Below are 25,664 nucleotides of genomic sequence, written 5' to 3'. Positions count from 1 at the left end.
CGTTGAAAGTAGTATCAATCGATTCCGCGTGAAGTTGAATATAGGATTCGAGTTTTCCGCAGTGCGGGAACTCGCTCAGAAGGTAGGGGGGGGGGTCGCCACTGAGGAGTTGTTTTTCAAAAAATTCTCTGCAATATATTTCACAAAATGCCGTAAATGCTAATCATATATCTCAGCTATATTGCCTGAATAGATCCGTACATTCTTGTTTTCCAGCTGCATCAGACCATCCACCAGTCATATTGAAGAGGAAACAGCCAAGACAGGCAGAGAATTACAATGCCGGGATACTCTACAGCATCAAAATTATGACTTCATGGATGAGGTGATAGGTAGGCTGTTGTGGATAGTTTAGTTTAGTTTAGTTGCTATTTTACGTCGGAATGTGAATATGGACTAATGAGTGGTTGATTGGGTGGTCGGTCGACTAGACCGGCCAGCTACCTATTAGTAGTAGTAGTAGTAGTGCGTGTGTGTGTGTGTATCTATCTTACGTCGAGGGGCGAGTCCTTTCACAGAGGTGGTGGGGCTCTGGTCCCGGTGCAGGACATACGACGGACAGATCGGAACTGCCTGTCACCTAGCTAAACTACCATCTATCATCTAAATACAGGTATCCCCGGGGGGGGGGGCTGCTTGGGTTTTCATAGCTGTCTACCAGCAAATCGGGCATTTTGGTTTTGAACGAAAAAGCAAGAACGCGGACAAGAAAGAATAAAGGGGTACAAAAAGAAGGGAAGAAAAGAGGGAAAGAAGGGGGAGATGAATCAAAGGTGAGCTTTTATATCCCTGGATTTGGCAAGATTTGATCGCCTAATGGCGTCAGCAGATGTCTGCATAAAACTTGGATTTTCCCAGCCAGTCTGCATACGCAGTGAATCCGGCCTTTGTGCTGAGGATCTCGGTCACTGACTGCTGGCCCCATGGATGTGCTGCTGCTTTGGGGCCCTTTCTGCAGTGATAGAAGTGGGATGGCTCCTTTCTGTGGCCGCATGAGCATGTCAGCAGGGCATCCTCATGTTTAAAGCGCTCATGGTACTCTGCAAAGTCACCATGGCCGCTTCTGGCAGCTCTGGCCTCTGCATCAAAGACTTCTTGATTGGGGAGCTTCGTGTGCCCACAGAAAATCTTGTATTTGTTTTTGTTTCTGTTAGTGCTCCTGTAGCCTGCCCAGTCAGCTTGTTAGGGGCCAGGCCCGGAGATACTAATGACTAGTTTTGGTACAAAAGATTTCGTTAAAGAAGAGGGGAATGAATGCCCAGTCAGGCAGCTCTATATACATGCACATGCAGTGCAGGAAAGATAGTTCCTCTGATAATCTCTCCGCCCAACTAAACATATCGCTTATGTGACAGGCGCAGCCTGTGACAATACCCCCCTCCTAAGAATCCTGCTCCTCTCCCATACAGTTCCTGTTTCCATAGTGCTGTTCCCATTCATCAAGTGCTGTGGTATTTTCCATGTTGTTTGCTGCAGTCCATTCAGGGTGCTGGTAACCCATCCATTTCACCAGATAGGCAGATACTATCATTGGAACCCTCATCTGCAGCAGATCTTATGGTAGTCCAGTATACATTCCACCTGGTATTCTTCTGCACTGTCAATGAGTGTGGCTAGGGGCTGGTAGTCATTGTTCTGCTTAGAGTTGCATTCGGCACGGTTTGGCGCGGATGGAGAGTGCCCTCCATCCACTTCGCGCGGATTTTGGATGCTCAGGCTTCGGTCCGCATCCGCGCCAAAATAGGAATGTACTAGGCCATATGCGGCTAGTCTCTGTCACGGAGCATGGACGCTAGCGAGCTGCACAGCATGTTTGTGTCGGAGGTTCGGTGGTTCAAGCAAGTCACATAAGCATTTTGAGTTGTGGAGTTAGTTAACCCAGACTAACCAGATGACGCAGTGTCCAAAGCATAGCCCGACCGGGAAACGAATCAAGACATTCGAATTATTTTATTGGCCACCAGGAAACTGGAACGCCCCACAAGCCACCCGAAGGCGAGGGAAATAAGTTGAGAATACCATGGACCCGGGCAGCTCCCGGGTGATCGCCTGTCGTCTTGAGTGTATGCCAGCTAGCGTCCCCAGTCCCCAGATCGCGGTTACCGGCCCGAACCCCGCAAACCCAGACCACTCCGACCCGACCGCCGCCGCCTCCCACCAGCTTTCAGTGGAAGGCAGCGTCCACCAGGAACCAAAGTCTCGGTCTCAAAAAGGAGAAGAAAAATACCACACAAACCCCCGAGTACGGCACTCCCCTGTCAATTCCTATACATACATCATACAACCGTATCTGTCAACTAACTACGGAGTACTTCAGTCATCTTTCGGGTGCTCCCCTGCAATGCAAGCGGGAAGGTTGCCGCTATTTAGGCTATTTCAACCGTGAGCACGAGCTCATCCGACACCTTCGGAAAATTCATGTCGCTCCCCGAGCCCATCCCTGCCCTGTGAAAGATTGCGCCAAAGTGTGTAATCGGAAAGACAACCTACTGCAACACAAGAAGACTCGCCATGGGCTTGGCTAGACGAGTGATGATTCTCTAAAATCTGAGCGCTCCTGGTGTTTTTGTGTTTCTTTTTCTTTTACTTTCTTATTTCTATTTTTTTGCTTCTTTTCTTCTCAAAGCTGCAGTTATGGGAGTATATGGGTGTTTCACCAGGACACAGAAAGGCCTATTAAGGCCACGAATCCGAACACGAAATCAAGGATGTCGTGATTATGTTCTTTAGATATTGTTATGTATAATGAAACTTACAATCACTCATTTGACTCTGAAATCCAATACGTAGAAATCACGATACGGTTAGGCAGCGGTCTTGTTTCCAGAGACTTTCCCCGACGAATATACATCATCAATCAGAGCCGTCCCAAGTATCGACACCAGGCTGCCAAGGCACATGACATTCGTGGAGACTCCAAGATACCAGGATAAAATACGCTTTACACGACAACAAAGACAGATGGAAGATGAGAGATCTTTCTTCAACCTGCTTAATTGCTATGAGATTTCCTGTGGACGTGGTTGACCATAAAAAGCGTTATCTGATAACACATACACAGAGCGGCTTGGCTTGGCTTATTCCCGGAATTGATAGACTTACTTCCCCCATAGGATTTTGTCAATATTCATTTTTCCTATCTTACACCTAGAGTATGCATCGCTTGATCTGCCCGTCATTGTTTCCTACTTGCAGAAACATAAGTTCGAGTACAAGTGACATCAAGACATCTAACAGTAACTTGTCCGTCACGTTTTCCCCTCATCTTTTTCTACCTCCATCGGTAGCCATGATTTTTCTCTCTCAAGGAAAACTTGAAGCATCTCTGACTATTTTCATTTGAATAGGGTCTGTGGTGTTTGCGGCCGTACATTGACAGCTGAGGAGACCCCCCACAGAAAGACCTAGCTATCCTTCTGTTCGAGAGCCGCGTGGAGCGAGGGGAGAGTGGATAGGGAAGAGAGTCTGTAGTGTTTGCGGTCGTACATTGATAGCTGAGGTGGCCCCCGGGACACAAAGGCCTAGCTATCCCTATGCTCGAGGCCGCATGGAGAGCGAGGAGCCAGGTGAGGAGAAATGGTTTTGTAGTATTGGCGGTCATACATTGATAACTGAGGAGACCCAGCCACAAATCTAGCTATCCTTCTACTTGAGACCGTTTTGGGAGGGAGGAGATTCTTGGATACAACGTTCAAGGTCATATGGAGGAAGACAGGGCGGAGGCTGGCTGGGAAGTTCCCGCGGAGGGAAGACCTAGCTAGCTGTCCTTTTATCCGTAACCGTATAGAGGGGCCTCGTCGTAGCCGGATGGTGTTGAAGAGTGCACTGTTGTAGCAGGGCACGGGCGTTCCGCCACCACCACACCATTTCTCATCCACTTTTTTGGGCAGGTCTTAGCTTCTTCTTGCAAAGAGAATCTCTGCAAGAGTACTAGCCCCCAGCACCGCGTAGAGCTGCCTGCCCATGCTAGGGTTCTGCCCGTCGTATGTCTGATGAAGATCGGATGAATATCGGACCGATCTAGTGAGCTCCGGAGAAGTTTTGTCGTATGGCGATGGAACGCTCTTGGTTAGTTCGAGTAAGCACTCTACAGCAGACTCAATACTACGTGCATTCTCCACCGCGCGATACTGTCTCTACGGCCCACGGCTGTCATATGGGCCTCGTATGGTAATCCGGAGAATCGGCACCGCTGCCCCGAAGCTTCCCCGTTTCACGTTTCAATGTCCCGCGCCGGGACCAGGGCTTTTCCGTTTTCGAGATTCCAAGAGGCATGGAGAGACCCGAGCCTTGACGTTAAATAGATACTCACTCACACACATACATACACACACTATCTCTCCTCTGTCACAGCCAGTCTTGGAGCCTGATTCATTAACTAGTCCAAATTTTGAATTTAAAATATTACTATTTAAACGTGCCTGGACGGATATGGAGTGTCTCGGTATTCCTATTGATCATCGACTGCGACGACTAATTCAAAAAGCTCGGCCCATCAATACGAATGGGGACTCTGAGCACATTCGGATACTCCAGAAATTTGGAAAGGCCCTTAAAATGTGCATAGCGAGAGCGACTATCTTTCTACATGTGATCTTAGCTTCGGACTCGAATTGGCACAGCCGGAATCAAAGGCCGGTGTGGTGGTTGTCTTGTTACGACCACATTCGACACAGGATAATTCAGACGGTTTCTTAGCAGGAAGGCGCACGTGCTCAACTATCAATGCAGTATCTGACTTGATTTCTGCCGTGACTGATTCCAAGTTAGGCCTAGATGACATCAACGTTTTTGATGCAATACCATTTCTGGATGAGAAGGTAGAAAGTCCAGAATGCGACGACATTATTAGAAAGGCACAGAGTGTGTGCACCGAAATGATTAAAGCAAAACAGCCAAATGTTGTCATATCATGCTTCAGGACAGAGACCAGCAACTCACTTGTCATTCAAAACCAATATTGTCGTCGGCTAGGATACAGCTTTGACTTGACCTGACGAATCCTTTCAAGTGAAGTGAATTTGGTTCATTTACATGTTTGTATAACTGCATGCTACACATTGCTTAGATATAATTATACGTCGGGCTTTTCTTGACCGATATCTGCTGAAGAAGCCGCAATCCTCATGATCTCCCTCTCTTCGTGGCTACTAGCATCCCCAAACACCTCGTCAATCTGCTCCAGTGTCTTTTTACTCGTTTCGGGAACCAGGAAGAAGGCCCAAATTCCGGCAAGGAAACACCAAACCGCAAAGAAGATGTAAGTGCGGTAGCCGATGTCACTCATCATTGGTGGCGTGATGACACCCACGACAAAATTAGATAGCCAGTTGACGCAAGTAGACAAGGCGACACCCTTTGAGCGAATTGCGTTGGGAAAGACTTCCGAGGGAAGCGCCCATCCGAGAGGCGAGTAGGAGACTCCGAAAATGAGAATGAATAGGAACGCCATAGCAACGCATGCCCAGCCTGCCGCTGTATTGACGGACCAATCCTGCCCATAAACTGCAGATAAAGCGGCGATGGCAATATAACACGCGCAAGTGCCAAAACCACCGAAGATGGCCAGTGGTCGACGACCAACTTTGTCGATGATAAAGAAACAGACGATGACAGTGACCAGCTGAAGACAGTTGAAAACACCTGAGAGGATCAAAGACATATCTCCGGTTTGACCGATCGATTCGAATAGGGTCGGAGCGTAATAAATGAACGCATTTATCCCGAGGAATTGCTGGAAGAATGCCACACCGCAGCCAACGATGGTTCGTTTCCAGGTTCGCCGATTGAAGATGCTCAGCCAGATAAGTGCTTCTCGCTTGACTCCCGACGCTCCGGTGTGCTGTCGCTCCTCAATGAGTTGTTGAAACTTAACCTCGGTGACGATGTCTCTAAACTCGGCTTGGACTCTCTCGTCTGTCTGCGGTAGTCCACGCAGCTTGCTGAGACTCTTCAGGCAGTCGTCGTGGCGGTCCACAAGAGCCAGCCAACGTGGCGAATAGGGGAAGAAGTGGATGAATATTCCAAGGAAAGTGGCGCTGACCATCTGAAGGCCGAAGGGAAGGCGAAACGAGACCTCGCTTTCGATCAATCTTGTTCCGAACGTGATCCAATAAGCGATAACCACGCCTGAAACAACCGAGACGGACTCCAATACCAACAACGTTCCTCGCAGGTTTGGTGGTGAGATTTCGGAAATATACAACGGGGCGCCCTGTAAAGGTACTGATGAGCAAGTGTAGCTCTCTTCCGGAGATTATCATTTATCATGAATTGATGCACTTACCATGGCCAGTGTGCCAACACCCATGCCGCCAATGGCTCTTCCTGCGACTAGCATGCCGTAGTTCTGGGCACTAGTCTGGATGATAGCACCGATGTCGAATATGACCACGACCAATGTCAAAGCCCATTTCCTGGAGAGTTTGTCGACCAGGTAAGGCATGTAAAGACAGCCCACGAAAGCACCGAGTAGCAACATGCCTGTCATGAAACCTTTCCCAAAGGCTGACTCAGTCCCCGGAATGGCTTCATGGAACTGGTCCATCACGTTGATGATAGAGATCACGCCCTGGTCGTATCCAAAGGAGAAGCCACCGAGAGATGCAAGGAAGGCAGCACCAAAGACGAAGCCTGAACTGAGGAGTCCTTTGACGCCCTCCGGACCGTAGGAGAGCATCTCGTTCGGGATTTCAGCGGCCTCGCCTTCATCATGTTCTGCCATCGGGGTGTCCCCTTTGGCTTGTGAGTATTGGAGTGGGTCTTTGTTCTCGTCGTTCATTGTTTGTAATCCGAATTTGACGAGTGGGCTTGGAGAGACGAATGACCAAATCGAAGACTTTTATACATATAGAGGGCGTATACACAGCAAGCAACTCGATCCAGTTAATATTCTATAGTTGCGGCATTCCTATCCCGGATTTACAATGATCTCTTTGGCGGCTATTGACCGCTAAAGATGATGAAGCAAATGACTGCATGGTAACACCCCCGATCGCCTCAGCATGCTGTATCATTCGCCGCTACCCTCGTCGCATCATGGGGTTCCAAGGCTGGGTCTCAGGCCGGACGGCAGGATATCGTTAACACGAGTCTTCAGGAGTTCAAGACAAATGCCGCTCGTGTGGTTGGCTGTATTCAGTGTATCGCCTTTTCCCAAGTCGTGGACCCCGCATTTACCCCGGATTCACATCCAATAAGGCGTGGGAAATACATTGCGTCCGCCTGGCCAAGGCGTCACCTATTTATGCCGCGCTTTGTCCCAAATTTTATACTGTGCAATGACGGAAAGTGGAATCCGACAAGGGAAGTTGAAAGCCGGTATACGCAGTGATAACCAGGCAGAGAAATTCTCCTAGGCAGTGATTCAATATCATGCATATTATTCATTGAAAGGTGTAAAATTAGTGCAGCAGCATGATAGGTATCATATGAGGTTTTTGGTGATCTATTCATTCCGTAATGGGGGAGAAGGGGTGCTGGGTGCGTATGGCAAAGGCCCACGACTAAAGCTGGTGGGTGGTCCTCGGGATGGAAACAAATAAGAAAAGTGACAATGCCCAGAAATATTATCAAAATCTATTGAAAAAGCCACAAGATACTGCATGACAAGGAAATGCCTAAACTGAAAGAAACAAGAAGGAACAAAGAATGACCGGACTGGCGCTCGATCCCTGGACTTTACCAGTGTTAACGATGCGACATAACCAACTAATCTATTCAGCAGTTGCTGAAATGACCCGGTCGGTATTTGTCTTATGAAGAAGTCTTGGTTTACCCTGGAAACCAAGGATGAGATATATGTGGTTCACCTGCAGTATCAGAATGCGTGATAATGTATGGACCTTGATGAGTGTTCAGCAATACATCAGTCCCAATATCCCTGGGGGTTATCTTGGCAAGTACTTATCAGAAGAGGATTTATCATCAGTGTTGCCACTAAGGACTTAGCGGCAGCTTACGACTCTTGCTCGAAGGCCAGACATCAGTGAATATCCATTGGTCTTCCAAAATTAACACGCTGGGAGCCATGATGGAATCAACAAGTGTGATACATTATGGTCTAAGTAGGAGTAGGGAATTGGCCCAAGAGAGCCAAATAGAAAAGAAAAGACAAGAAAAGAGAGGAGAAAAATGGACAGAGTATGTTCTGAAGGGCCGGAAGTGGGATGGGGTGAACTAATGAGGTGAATACTCATTGCCAGACTGCCGTTTTGGGGGGATTTCGTTTGCCGACACAGACCAAGTGAATACACAATAGTGATATTGGACATTTATGTTGGTTGATGTTCAGATATCGTAGGAAATGGTATATAGAATACATCCGTGTGTTTTATCCCATGCTGCAATTGATTTCTGGGATCTATCCTGTGCAGTAAGAAGGTCGGTCATCTCTGGAGAAAAGCACGCATCAGCATCTGCTTCCCCTAATACTGGTCAATGTAGACAGTAATTCGGAAAACTGTATTGTTGACCAAGATTTAACAATTTTGGAAGACGTTTCATCCATATATAGCTCGGGATCCGGCTTTTGTTAATTTTCCACTGCCCTATACAATCTCAACCATATCTTACCTTCCACATTCTAACCTATTGTCTAATCGACGTCAACATCAATAAGTCCAACACACTCATTGAATCATAGTGACAGTGATTTTAAGATTGCAGAAATGTTCTTGAGAACCCCTCACCGTCCAGGAGTCTACGCTCCCGCCCTGACCTTCTTCAATCCTGACACCGAAGATCTCGACCGGCTGCCATTCGCACCCACACTGTCTGCCTCGCAAAAGCCAGCCTTGTCAGCCTGGTCACCATGGACCCCAACGGTGAAGCCGTCCACCTCTTCAGCGCCGAGCGTCAAACCGTCATCCGCGAGACCCGCATGGCTCTCGCTGACGCAAGTTTCGCCAACGTTCCCGTCATCGCCGGCGCCTCTGAGCAATCCATCCGGGGCACCGTCGAGCTCTGCCACGAGTCTGCCAGTGCAGGCACCGAGTACTCCCTGATCGTGCCGCCCAGCTACTACCGCACTACTATGTGCACCGACGAAGCCCTCTATGCCTAATTCACCGCCGTCGCAGACTGCTCGCCCATTCCACTCATCATCTACAACTACCTGGGCGCTGTGGCAGGAATTGACATGGACTCGGACCTTCTCATCTGCATCTCTCAGCACCCCAATATCGTCGGCACCAAATTCACATGCGGCAACACGGGCAAATTGACCCGCGTCGCGGCCGCCCTGCACGCCGTCACCCCTACCTCCCCACTGGCCCCCTCCACCCGCAAGATTCCCTGTATCAAGACCACTGAGAACCACCCATATGTTGTCTTTGGCGGCATCGCGGACTTCTCGCTACAGACGCTGGCGTCAGGTGGCTCTGTGATTCTGGCGGGCAGCGCGAACGTTATCCCGCGACTGTGTGTGCACATCTTCAACCTGTGGGGTGAAGGGCGGTTCACGGAGGCGATAGAAGTGCAGCATTTGCTCAGTGCGGCGGACTGGGTGCTTATCCAAGACGGCGATCTTAGGCACGAAGAGCGCCCTGCAGAATTACTACGGGTATGGAGGTTACCCACGACGGCTGTAGGGACGGTTGAGCGGGGAACGGATAGAGGGGGTGAAAGAGGGGATTCAAGAGATGATGGAGGTGGAGAGGGACTTGCCTGATAGCATTTAGATGGCATGGGTCTAGTATATAACTGAGCTTGTTATCTAAATGTTTGGTATAGAATTAAATTGATGTGGATTGGTTATATCTTTTTCGCTTTTTTTTTTTTTTTTCTCTTTCTTTTTCTCTATTTCTGAGTGAGAATATTCGTCAATCTTAGCTTTACTTGTAGACTGAAGGCGATGCATATCAAAATAATCATTGCATGAAGTATCTCGATAAACATAGGTAAGGGTGAGATCAGCCAAATTACTGACGCTATATTTCCCCCACGGAATCTGAATTTCCACCCCATGTTAGCTGTCGACGGCCATAGTGGATAAATCCAGCCGTCAGTCATACTCTGATTAAGGAACAGAGTATACCGAACAATGGCAGACTACACGAGGACCCCAGAAAAACAAGGAACGATAGCGTGGAAAACCATTTCCGGATGGAGTCATGGCTGTAGTCGTTCATTGCGATATTTTGCCTGGAATGACCGTATAGTGTCGGTATATCTGAATCGGAGAACAGGGACAGTCACACGGAATTGTAAACCCGGCATACAGAGGACAGAATTAACAGGAATTCGCAGCATGCAAAAGAGTGCGCTCAGCAGATCGATTACCATTCAATTGACATCATTCAATTTCAATAAATTCTAGCAGAAACCACATATAGATTCGTCCCTCACCAACCATCCAATCATGCCGCGGTATTTACTTTGGTCCCACGAAGTCTCCATGTCAAGCCAAGCGATGTGGGCTTGAATTGGTCAATGTGACGCTGTAGCTCGTCTCAAACAAGGGAGGTATAAAGACCGTGTTCGTCCAGTCTTGAGCCCAGACCTCGGTGTGCCCCTTTTTCAACTTTCTTTCACATAGGGCATCGTTTCTCAGTTGTGTCTCACGAAATCGGATGTCAAAATGTCTTACCCTAGACAAGCGGAGGGATTCCAGGTGGATAGCCCGGATACCTACACTGATTTCCACAAGCGATTTGTACGTGCCATAATCTGCTCAATTCTCTCAAGTCTAACGATCTCGTTGCAGTTTCAATTGAAGCCGTTTGGAGATTATGGTGAGAAGTTTCTGCAAAGAGTGAGGCGTAATGTTGCTGATTCCGGTATAGATGTGGACATCAAAATCGAAGCTTGCGGTGTCTGCGGAAGCGATGTACACACTGTCAGCGGTAAGCCATTGATTCAACATTGACTCAATTCAAGTTCAGCAGACACTAACCGCAGCAAACAGGGGGTTGGGGCGATCAGAAGTTCCCTCTTTGCGTCGGGCACGGTAAGAGCCCCCGTCTCATCCTTCTTCTCTCCATTTGATCGCTTTCTTATTTCTTTGTAAAGAGATCGTCGGCCATGCAATCCGAATCGGTCCCAAAGTAACCCTCATCAAAGAAGGCCAACGCGTCGGCGTCGGCGCCCAGTCCTACTCCTGCGGCTCCTGCAAGCAATGCCAGAACGAGAATGAGACCTACTGCCCCCACCTGCAGATCGACACTTACGGCGCCGAGTGGCCAGACACCGGTATTATCAGCCAGGGTGGGTACTCCTCGCACGTGCGCACCCACGAACACTGGGTGTTCCCCATCCCCGAGGCGCTATCCACCGCTGTTGTAGCGCCCATGCTGTGTGCGGGGTTGACTGCCTACTCGCCGCTAGTGCGGAATGGCGCTGGACCAGGTAAGAAGGTGGGTATAGTGGGCTTGGGTGGCATTGGACATTTTGGATTGATGTTTGCGAAGGCGCTGGGGGCAGAGACGTGGGCGATCTCGCGGTCTCGGGCTAAGGAGGCCGACGCGAGAGCGTTGGGTGCCGATGGTTATATTGCGACGGCGGAGGAGGGATGGGAGAAGGAGCATCTGTGCTCGTTTGATTTGATTGTGAACTGTGCAAATTCGTCGAAGGGATTTGATTTGGCGAAGTACCTGTCGATGATGGATGTGCATGGGCGCTGGATTAGTGTAGGGATGCCGGAGGAGGAGGGACAGGTGATCAAGGCGCAGAATCTGATTGCGAATGGAGTATTAATTGGGGCAAGTCACTTGGGGAGTCGACGCGAGATGCTGGAGATGCTGCAATTAGCGGCAGAGAAAGGATTGAAGGGGTGGGTGGAGGAGTTGCCAATTGGGGAGGAGGGTCTGCGAGAAGCGATGCAGAGGATGAAGAAGGGCGATGTGCGGTACCGCTTTACCATGACCGGGTATGAGAAGGTGTTTAATTGATCAGGAAGAAGCAAGAATGTATATTGGACCATAGATTGGAGATGTGAGTATACTGGGCATGAGAGTATATGTGCTTTCTTCCCAAGTCCTTCCGGGATCATTCATCCTAGACTGAATGGATTTTCATGAAAATCAGATATAAGATTGTATAGGTACTTTACAACGAATAATAGCTTGAGTCGCTGCACCGGTGTCCTCAAAGAGAATAGTACTTGTTCCAAGCACATTGTCGTGGAAAGCTGATGTAGTGGCGGTTGACTGTGCATGATAGACAAGATCATGTCCATTGAACCAAGTCTCTATATTAATCATCGGTAATATTTATACTAAGGTAAATAGAATGCCATGACAGACAAATAAATGCCTTTGTTCAAATCCCTACAGCAAAGTTCAAACAGAAATCGACTGACAAGAGTGGATCAGATCATGAGAATTGGCTTCCCCATGGGGGTCTGCTCACCAAACCAAGTGGATACCACTGTTTATCTCTCGACGGGACAGTTTCATGGTCCAAAAGAAGACGTACAGCCCAGCCCAAGGCATTCTTACGATCCGATGAACAAAGAATAAGAGGCCCCGCCTGAGAAAACAGACATTGGGACAAGGTTTTCCAAAATCCAACATGCTCAAGATTATTATTAATAACAGACTCCTGAGTTATAGAATCATCCCTGTAGAAACATGGAGCAAAGCCAGACATTGATCGGGCCCGATTGGACTGGGAGCAAAACCGCTCACTGCCCTCTCTGGCTTCCACCGTAACATTGGCTAAGTTGGCCTTCTAAAAGGATGACCTCGCATAGATTGAAACTTCACTTCAACGACGCAGAAAAGCTCTAACATGCTACCATTTACCCATTCCGTCGCAACTCATTTCTCTTTAGGAGTGGATTAGAAGTTGTATAATGATAGAAAATTGGCCTGCCTAGGACTGTATCAGGCGTGAAGACCGCAGTCTCAAGGGGATTCACCGTATTATCTAGGCGGTGCAGAGTGACCCCGATTCCATGCACGTCTCTCATATAAGCATTATCTGCCCAATTCAAGGCTTGAATTGAATCAGAGACGATGTAAATCACAAAAGACAGGGCACGGGAGTAAAATTGGCTACGCGGAGAGTATTTCCACAGTGCTCCTGACATGCTCTTTTTTATTTAAGGCGACCTTCTCTCATTGGAGGGACAGCTTGATGTCTCCAAAATTGATTCTTTAAATCACATCAGAATTCTGCAGCGAGAGAGAGCCTGGGGATGCTAATATCTTCAGGCGCTGCGAGAAGACAAGAAAGAATACAGCTGATAAGGGGATTGCTGTGCCCTTGGGCAACCGTTACCTAAGACAATTAAAAACAAACTCCAGACAACGAGTGAGCTGAGCATCCAACACTTTCAAATTAAGAAATTGAATAAAATGATATGATTCCTTCGACCACTTTAGACGACAGGGCAATATTTGGTCTCGAGCTAATTTGCTGTCCCATTATTGCCCCATAGTTTTGCCGTGCTTCTTCTGAACTGCACTAAATACCACTAGATGCCGGTCTGCTGAAGAAAGCTGACTCATAGTTACGATCCCTGAAGATTGAAGATATACCAGCCAAAGATGTATTTAACAGATGTCCCACGGTCCCGGGTCCCCCAGCATCGTTGCAACGTATTCGGAGATGGAAATCCGAATCCTGTTGGTGAGAAGCAACAATAATGTTCAGATGTGGAGCTCTTCTACCCCGGAGCTCTCCCCAGGGCGGGCCATGAGCACCTGACATGCTTTCAAGCCTATCGAGGGAGGAGAATTATCCAAGATTGGCAGGTATGACTTTCGGAAGCTGCAGATCGCGATTTGCAGCTTGAAATGGCTGCTGATTGGGCATTTTATGGATACTTCCAGTTGTTCTGCCTCACTGGGAGTCTTGAGTCGTTGCTCAAGTTCATTCGGGTTTCTATTCCCGACATGGATTGCTCCTCACGACGTGCTATATTTCCTCATCACAACAGCCAAATGTGTATATCATCAACCATCCTATCAAATATTGCTCTTTGTCTTAAAACTATTCACTATCAATTAAGGAAACCCCAACGACTAGTCATCCCCCTCAGCATGGCCAATGGGCGGCTGAGAACCTCGACGGTGTGCAAGTCTAGAGTGACTATGATGAGATGCTTGAAAAAGTAGACATCCAGGCTGTGGCTATTATGAGCATCAATGCTGTTCATGTAGAGCAAGCAATTAAAGCTATTGAGAAGGGCTATCAAGTTCTCTGCGAGAAGCCACTGAGCATCAACATCGATATAGTATCCAAATGCCGATAGAACCGATTCTGTGATCTCTTTGCTGACTACAACCATTTTGCTTAAATAAGCCCAGTCCGTTGTAGATGCTCATAAGAAAGCCCTTAGAACTCACCCCAACCAAAAGGTCATATGTGCATTCTCCCGCCGCTTCGATGCCTCCTACCGCGAAGCATACCAGAAGATGGTCAGTGGCCAGTATGATCGGTCGGTAATATTCCGCTCGCAGACTGCCGCTCTGGCAAGTTCGTCGAATATGCCAAAACCAGCGGTGGGATCTTCCTTGACTGTTCCATTCACGACATTGACCTGATGCTGCGGTTCATCGGTGAGAACTACAAGCTCAAGAGTGTGCAAGCTGTCGGTGTCACCACTGTTTATCACAGGCTCGACTCAACCAAAGACCACGACAGTGAGACAGCTACCATTGAATTCCAAGGTGGTCGAGCTGCTACGCTGTACTGCTCGCGCATGATGACTGCAGGACAGGAAGACACCACGGAGATTATCTGCGAGAGGAGCTCTCTGAAGGTGAACATGCAGGGAAGGAAGAATCATGTTGAAGTCTATGACTTAGACAGTGCCCGGCGTGAGCTTCCGCAGCATTACTATGAACGCTTCAGGGAGGCTTTCGCTACTGAGGCCAGCGAGTTTACTGATTGCTGCTTGGATAACAAACCTACGCGTGTGCCTCTTTAGAGCTTCGTGAAGGCTGTTGCCATTGCTGCGAAGCCTGACCGCAGGTAAGAAGATTGTATTTGATAGGGGCAGCCTATTAGGTATTCACAGAATTGGATGTATGTGACATTTATAGTGACTGGGAGGAATGATTTGTAAATGAGATAGAAGACAAAAATTTAGCTATGTAGACAATTCAACCTCCCGTGAATGCTTTAGGATTTGTAAATCTACAGTAACCAACATACATATATTATAGTTTCTTTATCCATACCTCTCAATCCAAAATGTTTGTCTTCAGCGGTGGGTGCTATGGTAGAAAGAAGGAGTGCATTTGACGCAACGAATGTATGAACAGACAAGGTTAATTGATTTTCGTGACACAGCATCAACACTGACGAGTTTATAGCCGGAACGTGACTTCAAACTCGATACATTTGACGTTTTCTGATTTCAACGACTATTTAGTGTAAGGATAAAAGCTAGAGGAACTCCAAGGAATGTCAGCGCAGATCGCAAGTGCCCGCGATAGTGAACGGCAGGGCGCAACAATTTTGTAAGAAATGAGAGACAAGTGGATATAGGGGCTGTATGATAAATATGCCTGACCTAGCCAGCAGCCAATGGTGAGTACATCTGGACAGCAATGAGCTGTGCTTTCCGCATTGCTCCTATTCCTTTGGGGATATGCCCTGACACGGACAGGAGGAATCCGCAACCCCCTCAACGCCCCCTCCCCTTGGCAAGCTTCGAGCAACTTTGGCACGATCAATAATAAGATGAGCATTTCCGATCCATGCTTATTGTGAAACAACCAACGTGAAAAGCGTTTGTCATCGAGTACCAAATCCTGGTCCGGAGTGAGTATCCAGCAAGAGCCGGAAATCGCTTTCCACATCAGCTTCTCGATTCATTTCACAAGACAACCCTAAGTGGCAAATGTTCATCAAATGGTGTCATACACCGGGGGAGAATACTTTTTGTTGCCCACTGATATTGCTCTGGTTGAAAAGCAAGAACGGGAATCGATACCCGGGCATAGTGCAGCACGGCTTGGGTTTGGAGCTATATAGAGGGTGATCCCTCCTCTCAAAATCTCAGGAAAGCAACATTCTTATTTATCTGAATTTAAGTGAGGTGCTATCTTCATTAGAACATAAGCGTTTCGTCCTAGTTCCCAACGGACAGCGTCTGCGTTGAAACTGAAAATGGCTGCCGCAGTTCAGTCAGCTCCCTCTTTAGAGACTCTGTCTGACAGCATCGACAAAGTCAACGTCCTTAAGACAGACATCAAGCACAACAAAGACCTCTACGATGAGTCCGAATTCGACAAAGCCAAAGACAAGACCATTTTCCGCCAGTTCAATGACGCATGTGATCAAGTCAAGAACTTCTATGCTCAGCAACACACCCTCCAAACCGTGGCATACAACCTGAAAGCCCGCAATGAGTTCAAGAGCAAGGCCCGCGCTCACATGACGGTGTGGGAGGCTCTGGAGAAATTAGACACCTTTGTCGACGAATGTGACCCTGATACCCAAGAAAGCCAACTCACCCACCTGCTTCAATCTGCCGAGGCAATTCGTCAGGAGGGAAAGCCCCGATGGATGCAACTTGTCGGCTTGATCCATGATCTTGGCAAACTTTTGTTCTTCTTCGGTGCGCAGGGACAATGGGATGTTGTGGGGGACACCTTCCCAGTTGGTTGTGCCTTTGATGACAGAATCATCTACGGAACCGAGTCATTCAAAAACAACGAGGACTACAACAACTTGACATACAGTACCAAATACGGCATCTACTCCCCTGGGTGTGGATTGGACAACGTCATGCTCTGCTGGGGTCATGACGAGTATCTCTACCATATCGTCAAGGATCAATCTACTATCCCCGATGAGGGAATGGCCATGATCAGATATCATTCTTTCTATCCCTGGCACCGCGAGGGTGCGTACCATGAGTTGATGAATGAGCACGATGTGAAGATGCTTGAAGCTGTAAGGGCTTTCAACCCCTACGACTTGTACAGCAAGAGCGATGAGGTTCCCAATCCGGAGAAGCTGAAGGTAAGAATGTGGCCGCATCTTAAATATCTCTGCTTGAAAGTCACTAATGTTGGCACAGCCTTACTACCTTAAGCTCATTGATGAGTTTTTCCCGCAGAAGGTCGTGAGGTGGTGATTCATTCTGGTAATCGCCATTGAAATACTTGTGGGATACATTCGACAAATCCCTAAACGCACGTTAAATGTTTTGTGCTATTCTTGTTTTTAGATCACACTGAGCATTCAACTTGGCATACAGTATGATCCAGTGTAGATTGATACTTCGAATGTTCATTCTTTTCAAATTAGTGTGCTTTTGTAGGATCGTAGTTAAACGACACAAAACCAACGTTTTTCGTCTAACTTAGTAAGAGAACCTGAGTAGTGCCCCAGAGACAAAACTCGTCAAGATTCTCGGGTGAGATCATTCTCAAAGTTTACCGTCAGCATGTGCAACGCGACGAATACTTGAATTAGCTGGTATCACCCTGGCCAATGGCTTGCTAGAGCGACTGATACGCTGCAATGCTTTGCTAAGAACTAATCATACACACGCTGGTTTGCTATGAGGCTAAGCTACCTTGGCCACAGGTCCGTCAAGACCCGGGATTTTACGACTAGAATGGTCATGGAGCGCAGGCGCGAGATGTTTGACTACTTTGGCCTGTTTGGATATAGGGCAGGAACCCCTTCGCACACACCAGATAGCGCAGCGCTGGCAGGCCCAGCTTCTTTCCTTTCCTTCTCCATGTTAGTATTTCGCTATATAGTCTACCTATAGACTTATATTCTTTGAGACCGTCACAGATACCATTGATGGAGAGTGGCCGGAGAAGCAAGACCTCATGTAAATGCATTTTCTAGTAAAACATAGGGGAACAGAGGATATGAACAAATTCACTGTATGAAAGATAGGGGAGACAGGATCATCTCTAAACGCTGGTCAATGTAAACGGGGCAAAGGAATTGAAACTGGAGGTGATAGGAGGGCGCAGCTGCAATTTCCGAAACAAAAAAAAAAAAAAAAAAGAAAAAAAGAAAAAGAAAAGGAGGGGGTGATGGGGTTCAAATGGCCAGGAATACGGATGAGTGCAGAATATGGGAGGGAGTTTGAGAAGAGAAAAGCGTTTGGGAGGGGACGAGGTCAGAACAGTGAGGGAGGGCTCTTCTATACTTGGGAGGCCAGGCAGGCGGCGTTTACAGTACGGCGTATTAGGAGGCTATAACAGAAACGGCAAAACTAGCCTGAAAAGGAAATTCACAGGTCCTGGTTTTACAGAGTAAATATGAATTGTTGTGCAATTTCAGAATGTATACAGATATACGATCATTTTTGCCTCAGAGATGGTCAATAGTGGAATGAGACTGGTATAGATGATATAAATATCTTTGTTCTGGTCGCTGCTTCAAGAAGTCGCCTATCTAACACAAGGTAAGAATCTATAATCAATATTTTGCTATTTACTAATTGCTTTAGAACCAGTTCCGAGTGACCCTGTCTCCACTTGCCCGACTTGCAACTTCTAATTCCCAGGATCAAAATAACCATTTAAGTGGGTTAAACAGTACTCAAGGAGATGTCCTACAGGCTTTCCTTCATCGATTTAATGCCCGTACGGAGCTTGCTTTAAGGGAAGGTACTAGAGTTGCATTCGGCGCGGATTGGCGTGGATTAAGCCGCAAAAGCCGCACTAGAGCCCAAGTAGGAAGGTACTAGGCCATATATGGCTAACAGTCTCCCTGCTTAATCACCACTCAGTATCACCCTTACGATCGCATGCTCAGCTTGTATATTGATATTTCAAGCCATCTATATAGTAAATATATCAATTTCTTATTAAATATCTATTAAATATCCATCATATACCCCTATATATTAATATATATACATATCGATATCTATATGGAGGGTGGGTGGTGGTTTGGGTAGAATGTCGACGGAGATATATAGATATATATTTCGGCTTCATACATCACGCATACATACAGTCGATTTTTAGCTTTTAGTGAATAACTCCCCAACAAGGGGGCCTATGGGACTCATATATTGAATATGGATATATCTATATATGCTCTATATGCCTATATAAATATATTTTAGATATTTCGATGCTTTGCTGCTTAATAAGCCAAATGGATGACTGCGGATTAATCCGAATCCGCAGCCGCTGCGGACTTCTCAACTTCCATCCGAAGCCGCGCCATTGCGGATTCGGCGCGGATTGGCGCGGATTTTGCGGCTTCGCTGTGCCACTCTAGAAGGGACTGGTCTTGCATATGATCCAGTTGAAATTGAGTTGTTACAGAGTGTAGGACTAGTTAGGAATCAGTTCCAAACTAGGTCTCCTGCACCTCAGTCCTCATTTGCTGACTGATTAGAGTCAAGCCCATTTGATGATGATGAGAATTAGAATGAAAATATATAGTTAGTTAATATATTTACTATAGTTAGAGTAATTGAAATATATATTTATAATTTATATAAAGAACATATTCTAACCTATAATATATATGTTTTTAACTTAAAGATAACTAAGTCAATTGAATATAATTGCTCATTAAGCTCAAAGCTACATGTAATTATGCTATGTACACCTCACCAACTAGGCTAGAACTACATAAGAACTATTTACTAGTTAGTGGCCTCTCCCGCGAGATCCCCGGGGACCTTAAAGTAAGACCAATACTCACAATTATTAGTCTGAGCGCAGTCTAAAATAGTTAAATACTACTCCAGAACTAGTTTGGAATTAGCTACTCACCCTTTTTAGCCTTACGGCAGGACTTGCAGGGAATCCTCTGACCCTGGTCTAGGGCGACACGGCGCACGGCCTTGTGGTTGACCTGAGCCTATTAGATACTAATTTGGAATTAGCTATGGCAGACATACTGTTCCATCTTCCAACATTGGAAGAGGAAGATTATCTTCCTCAGAGGTAACTGAAGGGGGGCTGCTGGGGCCGGGGCCAGGGGTCAAGGCACACTCGGGGGAGCTGGATTTCTCAGAACTAGTTTAGAATTAGCTCTGTACTAGTAAATGTCTTTTCTAAAATATTTAATTTACCAGGTCTCATCATCCTCATCATCAACAGGACTGGTTCAAAATTAACCACAGACTAGTTAATATCTTTGCCAAAGGATTCCAACTTACCTGCCCTCATTTTCATCATTGTCATTGTCGTCGGAACTAATTTAGAATTAGATACAGACTAGTTAGAGGCTTTTTAAAAAGACTAACTTACCTGGAAGAGGACGACTCATCCTGCACGTACAGCGACTCGTAAAATCCTAAGGAGGTCAGGAACTGTTAAGAAACTGGTTTGGAACCAGTTAGCTTACTGTTAGCCTTAGTGCGAGCTTCATGGCTCACACGGCCTCCAGAGACGCGAGCGAAGATGTAGTCCTTGTGGTACTTTGCCAGGTGGTGGCGCAGATTGTTGGTTGTGGAGAACTGAGTCTGGAACTATATTAGAACCAGTTACACTAAAAGCTGTATAGGAAACTTACTTTGCAACTTCCACAATTCTCAATGCGGCAGAAGACCTCCCCATAGAAAATCTCATTGGTCTCCTCCTAAGCCAGTTTAGAACTAGCTACCAAGAATGCAATGTGTCTGTATTTACTTCATTCCAAAGTGGAACAGCCAAGGTGCCCGCCTTACAATCGCGCAGGTACTTATCATAGAATTTCTGGAACCAGTTTAGAACTAGTTATCACCAAAACAACGTTTGTTCTTACATTCAATTTGAACGCCATGGCAAAAAAAAAAAAAAAAAAAAAAAAAAAAAAACTAGCACTAAACTAGTTACAGAAACGCCAGAGAAGGAGGGAGGGTAAAAAATGGTAAGAGAGTTGTATGGTAAAGAAACATAAGCTCGTGGAGACTCCCATTTCGAGGCCTAGCTTTGGGTCTAATATCCACCCGACCCGCCCATCGACCATATCTAGCTGTGGCTGATATTTTCTCAGCTGAAGACAGAAATCACAGAATATGACCGTAATTATAAAATGGGGAGCTATGGACTTTTACGTATATCGAAGGCTCTCAAGATGTCATTCACTCAAACGATGACGAGCTCAGCCATTCGTGACTTCCATTTGCCAGGCCAACCAGATGCCTTGGAAACCACAGTCAAGCTCTTGACGAAATACCAGCACGAGCATTATTATGCATATGAACGTGACGACAAGTGGTACATTGGATTGGGCCAGAGAGCTTCCTTGCAGATCAATGCCACAGGACAAGAGTTCACGATCTTTTGCGACAGACGTCATAACACATGTCCGGTTAATAAATCACTGCTCGACATTGCGAGAGATTTCGTCTCCGATTACACCAATTCCTGCGGCGAACGGGTCTTTGGCTATGCCGGCTACAATTTTGGCCCTCATATGCGAGGTGAAGCCTATCTGCCTGGACAATGGCCTATTCTCAGCCTGATGGCCCCGACATTGGAGGTGGTGATCCAAACGAACCATGTCAGTGTTATGGGTCGTGAAGAACAAAAAGTCGAAGACCTCTGCCAATTACTCTCGAGCGATACCTTCCGTCAAAGTCACGAATTCAAGGCAGCTCGCCACCTCAACGTCAACCTCGATGACAACAAAGATCTGTATATCAGTCAGGTCAGAAGAGCGCTGGTCGGGCTGAGAAACGGTGACTATCACAAAGTGATTCTATCTCGCAGCATCGCCCTCGAAAGTAGGGTTGACATGCTTTCCACCCTGTTTCATGGTCGCCGAGCCAATACACCGCGCAGGACCTTCTGCTTTAGTCATCAAGGACATAAATCAGTGGGTTTCAGTCCCGAATTGGTGGTTTAAGCGAAGAACAGAAAACTTGTCATGGATGCAGTGGCTGGGACTCGATCCCACAAGGGGACGCCAGAGGAAATTGCCCGGCTACGGCGGGATCTGCTTGAAAATCCCAAGGAGGTCTTTGAACACATTTTAACCGCTAAGGGTGCCATAGGAAAGCTTCGGCCGCTGTGCCAGCCGGGATCAGTCCGGGTGGAAGAGCTAGCTTCAGTGATCCCTCGGGGTCCTGTGCAACACCTCTACTCCAGCGTCGTTGGAGATCTCTACCCCAACAAAGATGCATGGGATGTTCTACCAGCCGTATCAGCAGGGATCGCGGGCTCTGGATCCTCCAAGAAAATGTCCATGGAAGAGGTGAAGGCTTTCGAACCAAACCCACGGGAGCTCTACATGGGATCTGTTCTGTTTATTGAAGGCAACGATTCCATGGAAGCGGCTAATGCCCTTCGCTCTGTCTTTCAAGATGAGAGTCGTCAGTGGTTGCAGGCTGGCGCAGGGATCGTCGCACAGTCTACCCCTGATAGTGAGCTAATTGAGACAAGAGAAAAGCTGGCGAGTATACATTCGTATGTGATGGCCAAGATGTTTTAGACCAATTTTCAGTTATCTCGCAATACACTGTTCAGGCACGAGCCCCATTGGAACGCAGGTTATATACCAACTCTGACAAGTGGCTTCTGGAGTCTCCATCTGAGCTGGATGCGGGTCTTGCCCCTGTACTAGGCTTCGCCACGGCCCACAAGAACCCATTACCCAACCCAGCCCATCGTGGGTTATGGGTTACCCAATGGGTGTTACGAGCTCAGCTAAGAGTAGATCTCGTAAATCTACGTAGTATCCACTCCATGTTATGAAGCATGTCAAATTTATTAAGTCTATTACTATCTAAGAGGACATTTTAATCTATTATGGCCCTCTTGGTTGCAATTACTGCACCGTACAGGCAAGGTTCTTGATGGCACATCAAATGCTTGTGCACAGGCAGTTTTAGATTGAAATTGGCCCTGATTAAAAGCATCAATAGCCAATCTCATCCGTCCGTTAGAAAGCTCATCCATGATGGATAATTTGATGAAAAGTAGGATTGAAAATATGGGTGTAATATACAGGGGAAACCGCCGCCGACCGCGCCTCTCGGTGATAGGTTACGTTACTAGTGCAGAAATCGGGCCAACAGAAAGTTAGAATAAGCATGTCGAGATTATTGAAAAGATACCAAGACAGGAAAAGCTGGGCGTTAGTGGATGTGGTTGGGTTAGCCAGTAGAAGTCGCGTGGCATGAGCCAGCATATGGGTTTCCAGCGTTTTCTTGTGGGAGGCGCATCTCCCGAGATGTTTTGAATCCTTTCCACTCAGCTCGTTTCGTTTCAGGGCATAGTTGATAACTTGATAGTTGATATATACTCGTTATGGAAATGGTGCAGCAGACTGCCTAGCCAAAGCCTTAACAGTGAGGCAGCATTCATCAAGGAGTGTTCGAGGTGAAGGAGGTTTCGAACCTCTCTGTAATGAATGTAATGAAATCAACTATATTGAGAAAGTATGTCCGTGTAGGATGTTAAATATAAAGAAAAGAAGCGGCCATACCATCATAGACATATAGTAATGAGTTTACTGTATGAGATATGTCAAATTGTAGGGCATTGATAAATATCAGACACATACTCATGTGATCCCACAAACACTTAACTAGCAGCATGTTGGCGTGTAGTGAAATAATCCCAGCTGTTCAAAGCTCGGAAAGACTTTTCGGGTGAACGCCTTGCTGCGCGAAACTAACAGGCAACTTTATAATCATATTGGAAGTAGATCTTTTCTCGCAGTGTGTCGTCTGGGAGTTGAACTCAAGTTGTCTTAACCTAAAGCTACCCTTTATTATACAAGAAGGAATCGTTGAAGAAGAAATAAACAGAGCAGAGGCGGGAGCCATCTTTTATGGTCGTACGGGAACGATATTCCAAATAGTGTTCTCAGTGATCCCTCTCGGAAGTCAGGGATTGAACGAAGGGGTCACCGACAGTCTTCGTATGCCAGGGGGTCGTACGAAGATCGTTTATAGTTGTTTCAGACCCTTTGCTGGCTGCGTTCCGTGCTGGCCTTAGCCAAACTGTCATCCTTTGGGTTCGTACGAGAACCCCATAACAGGTACTCCTTGGTGGAATTTTCAACCCCTGGCTGGGACCATGGTTCTCATAAAGCTTCTCATAGATCTCATTTGGGATGAAATTATATCACTGTACTTGCCACTGCTGTTTGCTATCACTTTTTTCCACTAAGGTTTCATTGAAAAGAAAAATTTGGGTATGGGCAATATAAGGCTACTGTGACAATTTAGTGCTGGATTGGGTGTTGTGAAGATATTTCGTTTGTAAAATTTCCACTAGATCATTCATAATAGTATATCATAGATTCAAAGATTGCTCTACAAACGGGCTCACTATCCAGGACTCTCGCAGGAAGACATATAATAGGCATAGGTTGGGCTCACTCCCGATATATGCGCTAGCTAGTTCGGCTACAACACGATTAGATACATTTCACTCTATACGGGGAAAATCTCGGCTCCTTACCAGGATAGATATATTCACGCGCACATGTGATCCTCTAACAAGGCAGGTTGATCACCCACCAAAGGACCAATACTGTATTGGCATAAATCCTATCTACCTGATTTTTGGGTACATGATTCTGAGTCCTCGAAATAGTCGTGACTGTTATTCAAGGGAACCGCTGTGCAAACGATTCAATCTGGCATCAAAGAGTTGGTAGGACAAGGTATAGCTTGTGACTGCTTGACCAGATGGGCTCAGAAGGTGGCAACTATGCTGACTTCCTCTTACATCTTAGTTGATGGTTGTGTACATATGCCACACGCCGGCCGGTTAGTAGTTGGGTGGGTGACCGCCAGCGAATCTCGGCTGTTGTTTGTTTTTGCTTTGCTCGCAAAGCGAGCATATCTGTTTTTAACGAGTGCAGTAAGCGTTGATGATGATTGGCCCCTGACAGCTCAAATGTGAAATCTCCATCTTCATGGTCTATAGCGGGCAAACATACAAAATTCCGGATTAACTGGCCGCACCATTTGCCGTCACCCACATGCTCTCTGCACTGGTCAAGATTTTGTTGTTGTAATCGACTATCTGTGCCTCAGCAAACCACTTCCTACCCTCCCTCCGAGCCAACCACGAGCGCACCAAGACATCGCTCGGCGTGATTACGGGGGCACGGTACGAAATGGACATGCGTGTAGTATAGTGGATGTCTCTAGGTCCAGGATGGGCGATATTATGCTGATGCAACAGAATCACGAATCTCATGATCTCGTCAAAAATAACACCTTGGAATCCCCCATGGACAATGGACGGATGCGCCTCGAGCTCCGGTCCCAGGGCCATGAGGCAAATAACACCTGGCCGACGATTCTGGATCTCTGGCGTTGGAGTGCACTGTAGCCTGATGGAGGGCTCAGGCTCTGCAGTATCGATTGTGGTCAAACCCTTCTGTCGGAGCGCGAGGATATGGGGTATCGTGGTTGGAGTGTTCACTGTCCGGCTGAAGAAGCGGTTCTCCCCTGTTTGTTCATCCAAGTACCGGGAGAAAAAGGGCACGGCCTCGTAGTTTCTGTCGTCAAGGACACGTCGAGTCCAGTCAATGGCGGAAAAGTAATTCACAGCGGCCCGTGAGGGCTGGTGACTTTCCAGAAACTGGCCCAGGAAGTCGGACCGGTCGGAGAAGCAGCGACGGCGAATCTGATTCCCCCACATCATTCCGTTCACTCGGATGCGGGGGCCTGGAGAGATGAGATAGCCGGACATTGTGGATAGCAGGGAGATGAACACCACCGTACATCACCTCGGTCACCCTCTAGCGAACATAAATAATGAAATGGGAGTCATGAGGAACCACTTGGCCCGGCGGGGTTGTACATATGCCCAGTTACCGAAACC

At 47.1% G+C, this 25,664-nt stretch overlaps 10 protein-coding genes across 10 annotated transcripts; 7 read left to right on the top strand and 3 right to left on the bottom strand.

Annotated features, from left to right (window-relative positions):
• The first annotated feature begins 1,863 nt into the window (after nt 1-1,863).
• On the top strand, nt 1,864-2,707 carry ASPGLDRAFT_53362 (uncharacterized protein). Its single transcript, XM_022547956.1, has 2 exons — nt 1,864-2,242; nt 2,318-2,707. Exons 1-2 carry the CDS (start codon nt 2,021-2,023, stop codon nt 2,384-2,386), a joined length of 291 nt encoding a protein of 96 aa, XP_022395469.1. The 5' UTR covers nt 1,864-2,020; the 3' UTR covers nt 2,387-2,707.
• A 1,269-nt stretch (nt 2,708-3,976) lies between these two features.
• Nucleotides 3,977-4,934, top strand: ASPGLDRAFT_1192861 (uncharacterized protein). The gene has a single exon (XM_022540034.1). The coding sequence runs from the start codon at nt 4,168-4,170 to the stop codon at nt 4,696-4,698; it is 531 nt and encodes a 176-aa protein (XP_022395468.1). The 5' UTR covers nt 3,977-4,167; the 3' UTR covers nt 4,699-4,934.
• Nucleotides 4,935-5,074: 140 nt separating this feature from the next.
• Nucleotides 5,075-6,679, bottom strand: ASPGLDRAFT_78044 (sugar porter family MFS transporter; the record flags this gene model as incomplete). The annotated part of the gene is made up of 2 exons (XM_022549940.1): nt 5,075-6,214; nt 6,287-6,679. 2 exons carry the CDS (start codon nt 6,677-6,679, stop codon nt 5,075-5,077), a joined length of 1,533 nt encoding a protein of 510 aa, XP_022395467.1.
• Nucleotides 6,680-8,032: 1,353 nt separating this feature from the next.
• On the top strand, nt 8,033-9,680 carry ASPGLDRAFT_70594 (dihydrodipicolinate synthase family protein; the record flags this gene model as incomplete). Its single annotated transcript, XM_022549499.1, has 4 exons — nt 8,033-8,142; nt 8,743-8,981; nt 9,081-9,505; nt 9,591-9,680. The coding sequence occupies 4 exons, from the start codon at nt 8,033-8,035 to the stop codon at nt 9,678-9,680; spliced, it is 864 nt and encodes a 287-aa protein (XP_022395466.1).
• An 899-nt stretch (nt 9,681-10,579) lies between these two features.
• ASPGLDRAFT_160275 (NAD(P)-dependent alcohol dehydrogenase) lies at nt 10,580-11,984 on the top strand (the record flags this gene model as incomplete). The annotated part of the gene is made up of 5 exons (XM_022542453.1): nt 10,580-10,654; nt 10,706-10,733; nt 10,785-10,844; nt 10,907-10,948; nt 11,011-11,984. 5 exons carry the CDS (start codon nt 10,580-10,582, stop codon nt 11,886-11,888), a joined length of 1,083 nt encoding a protein of 360 aa, XP_022395465.1. The 3' UTR covers nt 11,889-11,984.
• A 2,096-nt stretch (nt 11,985-14,080) lies between these two features.
• ASPGLDRAFT_40543 (uncharacterized protein) lies at nt 14,081-14,875 on the top strand (the record flags this gene model as incomplete). Its single annotated transcript, XM_022545235.1, has 3 exons — nt 14,081-14,179; nt 14,253-14,363; nt 14,423-14,875. 3 exons carry the CDS (start codon nt 14,081-14,083, stop codon nt 14,873-14,875), a joined length of 663 nt encoding a protein of 220 aa, XP_022395464.1.
• Nucleotides 14,876-16,062: 1,187 nt separating this feature from the next.
• Nucleotides 16,063-17,086, top strand: ASPGLDRAFT_182124 (inositol oxygenase; the record flags this gene model as incomplete). The annotated part of the gene is made up of 2 exons (XM_022543015.1): nt 16,063-16,920; nt 16,979-17,086. 2 exons carry the CDS (start codon nt 16,063-16,065, stop codon nt 17,033-17,035), a joined length of 915 nt encoding a protein of 304 aa, XP_022395463.1. The 3' UTR covers nt 17,036-17,086.
• Nucleotides 17,087-19,513: 2,427 nt separating this feature from the next.
• Nucleotides 19,514-20,655, bottom strand: ASPGLDRAFT_40541 (uncharacterized protein; the record flags this gene model as incomplete). The annotated part of the gene is made up of 11 exons (XM_022545234.1): nt 19,514-19,524; nt 19,591-19,611; nt 19,662-19,743; nt 19,790-19,907; nt 19,964-19,993; nt 20,051-20,086; nt 20,142-20,187; nt 20,239-20,356; nt 20,407-20,472; nt 20,523-20,588; nt 20,638-20,655. 11 exons carry the CDS (start codon nt 20,653-20,655, stop codon nt 19,514-19,516), a joined length of 612 nt encoding a protein of 203 aa, XP_022395462.1.
• Nucleotides 20,656-20,967: 312 nt separating this feature from the next.
• On the top strand, nt 20,968-22,348 carry ASPGLDRAFT_78041 (putative salicylate synthetase; the record flags this gene model as incomplete). The annotated part of the gene is made up of 2 exons (XM_022549939.1): nt 20,968-21,693; nt 21,730-22,348. The coding sequence occupies 2 exons, from the start codon at nt 20,968-20,970 to the stop codon at nt 22,306-22,308; spliced, it is 1,305 nt and encodes a 434-aa protein (XP_022395461.1). The 3' UTR covers nt 22,309-22,348.
• Nucleotides 22,349-24,401: 2,053 nt separating this feature from the next.
• Nucleotides 24,402-25,581, bottom strand: ASPGLDRAFT_53360 (PaaI family thioesterase). The gene has a single exon (XM_022547955.1). The coding sequence runs from the start codon at nt 25,530-25,532 to the stop codon at nt 24,783-24,785; it is 750 nt and encodes a 249-aa protein (XP_022395460.1). The 5' UTR covers nt 25,533-25,581; the 3' UTR covers nt 24,402-24,782.
• Between the last annotated feature and the right edge of the window lie 83 nt (nt 25,582-25,664).

The sequence above is a fragment of the Aspergillus glaucus genome, assembly GCF_001890805.1.
Source record: "Aspergillus glaucus CBS 516.65 unplaced genomic scaffold ASPGLscaffold_41, whole genome shotgun sequence".
Lineage (NCBI taxonomy): Eukaryota > Fungi > Ascomycota > Eurotiomycetes > Eurotiales > Aspergillaceae > Aspergillus > Aspergillus glaucus.
Note: the sequence above shows the minus strand (reverse complement) of the source record. Positions and strands in the feature narration are given on the sequence as shown.